Source organism: Poecilia latipinna, unplaced genomic scaffold (assembly GCF_001443285.1).
Source record: "Poecilia latipinna isolate Pla-1442-1.1 unplaced genomic scaffold, P_latipinna-1.0 Scaffold618, whole genome shotgun sequence".
In the NCBI taxonomy this organism is placed as follows: domain Eukaryota; kingdom Metazoa; phylum Chordata; class Actinopteri; order Cyprinodontiformes; family Poeciliidae; genus Poecilia; species Poecilia latipinna.
In genome coordinates, this window is record NW_015113234.1 from 193,133 (window position 1) to 198,068 (window position 4,936).

The window sequence follows — 4,936 nt, forward strand, 5'->3', positions numbered from 1 at the left end:
GCCCAGATGTTGATCTCATTTCAACTCTGCGGATTCAAGAAAATCCACAAACAGCTCAAAGCTGAAACTGAGAAAAGAGACAACCCATTCTAACTGATGTCAGAGACAGGTAGATGAATCTCCCTGTAGTTATTCCCGCTAAAGATGAAACGGGACACATTTATTCCGACTGAACCTTTCCTGTTTAGGAATCACAAAATATGTTTTCTAAGTGCAAAAATGATAAGATGTACTTCTTTTATATTCAAATGATTACAAACACTGAAAGTGAAAAACTACTTCCTAGTGTGGCGTCATTGGAAAATTTAAAATAAGCCCACAAATCTCATGAATTCTTGAAAAAAAAGTAGTCCATTCTTCCACCTTCCTATTTTATACCACTGCTCATGCCTTTTAGTTTGAGGACTTCCACTTGACCAACACCTGTTCATAACGACAAGAAAAGATGCAACAAATGGTCCAGCATAATTGGACTTTTAATGACAACTATAAAAACAACTGGGAAAAATACAACATTGGGGGTTTTAGCCAAAGCAAGCAAACATTGCAGGAGGTCAGTCAAGGTACAACTCGTAAATACTCACACAGTTCTGGAGAGAAGCTTAAAATGCACTCATTCTCGGCATGAATTTCAAACTGATTTTGGTCTTTGAAAGATAAATTTAAACCATTTTTCATTCATGCTTTAACAATCAACCAAAAAGCAACTTCAATAAGTAGATTAAAAGTAGATTTGGCTGGACAAGTTTACATTTATCACGGATCTTCTCTAACTTACACATGAAAATGAGAAACAGGCTCATTTTCATGCCAAAACTATTTGGCTGAAACGGCCGTAGTACCTTGCACCTTAGCCACAGGCTTTTCGTAGCCAATAAGCTTCTGGGACAAATCTGAATGGATTGGAAGAGTTTATTTAAAGGGATTTGTTTCTTTGCACAGGCCTGGCAGCCAGCCATAAGCCACAAACTGTTAGTAAAGCTGAGGTCAGAGCTTTTCAGAGGCTTAGTGTTGGAAAGCTCAACTCATACCACAAGTAGTTTTGGTGCTTCTTGATGGAAGCTGGAAGTCATTGACCTGTAGGAACACCAGGTTTCAACTATATGACACAAACTTTCCCACACAGATGAGGGGGAATTGATTAGGATGTTCATGACCAACCCAACTGTCAAGCCAGTCATTAACTGGAAGCTCCTGGATCAGAACCACCTCAGCCCAATCTCCACTGACTTTTATTTTACCAGACGGAGAAGCCGTTGACCAAGAAAAAGAGTTTGCAAACAGTGACGAGCAACACTTTATTTTGACAAACAACAAAGTTACTAATGCTTGAAACAGTCAAGTTGAGGATTTAAACCTAAGATTAAACCAATGGCGGTAAAAAAATACAAACAACAGGTAATGCCTAACAGGTGGTGCCAAAAATGCAGGATAAAGCAGCCCAGATCCCAGCCCTTTGGAAATGTATGGACTATGCTTTAAACCCGGGTCTCTCCCATAAAAATAACGGAATAAGAAATGTACAAATATCCAGACAGAATTATTCCAGAAGCCTGGTGATGGGTGCAAACATTTAACCACATTTAAGTGTTTATGTCAGGCTATGTATGTATAATTTTGCCCCAAATTCATTCATACAAATATGTGAAAAAATTCAAACTTGCAGACCAAAATCTCCTTTTTTAAATGAGAATCATTGGGAATTGTTTTGGTCATTCCACAAAAGACAAAGAATGGTTCAAAAATATAATTAAAAACAAAAACTTAATCATTTCCATCCACTCATGCCCATCATGGATGGATCTTTCTGACCAGAACTGTTGGTAAACATAACTGCAAAATTCAGCTTTGTTAGTAGAAATTAATGTCGCTGAAGTGAACTTTATTGGTGGAGTAAATGATTTCCATATCTGTGTGTGACCAGGAGCCATTAAGGAGCTCAGTAAAAAGGTTAGATGTACATCTTAAAATGATTTGCAAACCTGCCTAAAATAATCTTGAACTTGTAAAATGTGCTTAACTTAAATGCTGGAAAATATTTAAAACATTATATAAATACGTGGCAACAGCAAAAGGAAAAAAAAAAGTAATGTGCTCAAAAAACTGGAATTTTATTTGGAAATATATTGCAGTAAAACCAAACAAAAATGTGATCCCAGTTTTGAAGCCATTATCATCCTGTAAGATGGAAAAAAAAAAGAGAACATGATTGGAACATTCGGTTTATATTCCAGACTTCAATTAACAGGCCTGTATCTGTGCAATTTAACGTCCACAATAACAACATCGACTCTAAACCCTTCAAGTTTTAGGCGAACAGCTGTTCCACTGTATCGCTAATGCTAGATTTTAAAATATGTTATAAAATATGCATATTAACTGAACACATACTAGAGCTGTGAAGTCCAGCACAAAATGAACTGTTAAACTCTGTTTCAAATGGATTTCTGGGAGGCAAGGCCACTCCGTTTTAGGATGAAATGTCCATCCAGATGGTACAGGTCGGCGTAACAGCTACTTCAGTCAAAGTCAGTACTTTGTTCTGATCTTTTAGGCCATAAAATCCTCTCAGAGTGGTAAGTGTAAGAAGCAGAATGAACTTACTGTGTAAAGTCCTGAAACAGCACCTCATATTGACACTTCAGGCTTTTTCCAAGGGTCAGTAGGGGGCCACTTCAGTAGCTCTTTGCAAGTTTGCAAAAAAAAAAAAAAAAAAAAAAAAAAAGGACGAAAATAATCAGCTTAAATACAGACCGACTTTTCACCTCCCAAAAGTCACCAGAAGTCAGCAAAAACCGCTCTGCTCATCAATTACAGAAGCAGATGGCAGGAAGGACTCCCTGAAAATACAGATGGCCAAGCTGTGTTAGCTTATGTAGCCCGACAGCCAGTCAAAACGTCACGTGAAAGAACAGGACAGGCGGCCTCGTGAAGGCAGCCGTTCAGTCATTGAGACGACGGTCGCAGAGCTCCTTGTAGATTCTCTTTCGAATTTGAGGCATGTTGTTCTGGCTGAACAGCAGCGGCTGCTTCACAGAGAGACGGCGGCAGTACTGGCAGAAAGTAAAGACAAATAGTGCGGGGGAAAATGACCCGTAAATATTCAAGAGGGAACTCAGATGATTTGTCTACTCAACAAAGTGAATGAGTAAAATCTTACCTCAAGGACAAAAACACCACAGTCGCTGTCATTTTTTTGCTGTGGGATACCCTGTTAGGACAAGTCAGCGAGGCAAAGACTTAATTTTTCCTGAACTAGCCTTTGTATGTCTCTATAAATAACTATTTACATGCATGTTCTACCGTTGATGTGCTAAGCAGACACTAAGTTTTGAATAAATACAAGAAATCTGATTACAATTACCATGTGCAACGTAAATATTTTAGCAGCTTGAACAGATGGAACAATAAATTTAGTCAGAGGTCAAAGTTACCTTGATGATGGCGATCTTCCAGCCCTTCTGGAAAGCTGCCTGCTTTTTCTCTCTGGCTTCAGACTGAAGATACTTCATAATGTTCTGAAGACAGCATAAACGCACGTAGTTATAGTAGGACAATGAGATTCTTCCACAACACAGAGACAGACTTTCAATATTACAAGTTAAGGTAAGCGAGTGAATTCATATCTTTACAGAAACACCAAGGCACCATGTGAAGAGCAGCTAATATGAAGGGTTTTACCAAATTATCCACTGCAGGAACCTTTTCTCAAGAGAAAGGTGAAGGGTTTTTGCTACCCTTGTTGTTTCCTCTGCAGGAACTGGGGTCAAATCTAATTACCAGGACAGAAATTGGGTCTGGAAAATACATCTATATGGCACAGCAGGGGAAACTTGGGACTTTGGACAAAATTGCTAAAAAATTGAAAAAGGTCATTTAAAAAGGCTAGTTAGTCTTGGCGGTCCCCCCCACCCCCCCAACTGTTTTCATGAAGTATAGGGCATAATAATAGTTTAATCAAGTCATTTTTTTGTCAAAAGGCTGCACACTACATGCATTTTTAATATTTTTTATAATTATTAATTTTCAATAAACTTTCAATGTCTCATTGAAGATAATGTATGAAACATAAAAACAAAGATAAAGTTATTTTTTCTTCACAGAGAGCAAAAATTTCAGATTATATTCTGCAATCAGAATATCCTCACATTTGTGGTGTGTCTGAAGACAATGCCTTGGCTGTCGTAGTAGCTGATGGTTTTGGTTGCCATTGTGATTGCGATGAGAGACCAGTGAATTTCTAAATGGATGGGAATCAACAACAACCATTTGGAGAACAAGTCAACCTGAAGAACAAAAAACAAGACATAACAGTTGAGGTTATTACGGATGCATTACTAAAGTAAAAGGGAAAACAGAAAACATGGGGTAATGCTCTTTAGTTTGACTCTAGAGAAAGGTTGCAGAAATTATGGTTAATATGTAATTTAGAAATGAAAGTTAAAGATTATTGAATATTAATTTTTTGCACACTTTAGACCAGTGGTTCCCAAACTTTTTCTTCTGCGCCCCCCCCCCCATGGATTACAAATGGCTGTCTGGTTGAAACGACACGTGTGACGGGGGAGAGGGGGGGGGCATCGACTTTTTTGGGGGCAAAATGAATGTACGTAGCTGAAAATAGACACCAACATCGGTAGCCTACAAGGTACTTGTTAAGCTTAAGGTTCTGTATTGATATTAGCTAGTCATCTTTTAGCTAACATTAGCTAGTCATCTTTTAGCTAACATTACCTGCATCCAGCAGCTTTACTCAACTCAGTCGGTTAGTTTGGAGGGAAAAACTGTGAAAAGTTCTTTGCTGGTTTGCTGCCGTGATTCTAACACAAACCTACTAGCTCCGCCCAGCAGCAGCAGGTCTCCTTCACAGGTGGAAACCCAGCGCGAGCGTTGTAGCGCTCATGTTGCGTTTAAAGGCGGCTCGGAAAAACAGGTT

General features: G+C 38.7%; 1 protein-coding gene across 3 annotated transcripts in view; it reads right to left on the minus strand.

Moving 5' to 3' along the window:
* Positions 1-458: 458 nt before the first annotated feature.
* LOC106953975 (uncharacterized) overlaps positions 459-4,936 on the minus strand; it is a 16,035-nt gene continuing 11,557 nt past the window's right edge. For 2 of the 3 annotated variants that reach the window (XM_015043144.1, XM_015043145.1), the window contains exons 7-10: positions 4,149-4,286; positions 3,435-3,518; positions 3,161-3,211; positions 459-3,053 (exon numbers count right to left, since the gene is read on the minus strand). In XM_015043144.1, the coding sequence (XP_014898630.1) occupies positions 2,943-3,053; positions 3,161-3,211; positions 3,435-3,518; positions 4,149-4,286 (384 nt within the window). In that variant the 3' untranslated portion in view covers positions 459-2,942. The remainder of the gene's footprint in view (positions 3,054-3,160; positions 3,212-3,434; positions 3,519-4,148; positions 4,287-4,936) is intronic. The other variant, XR_001426280.1, reaches the window with a different exon arrangement.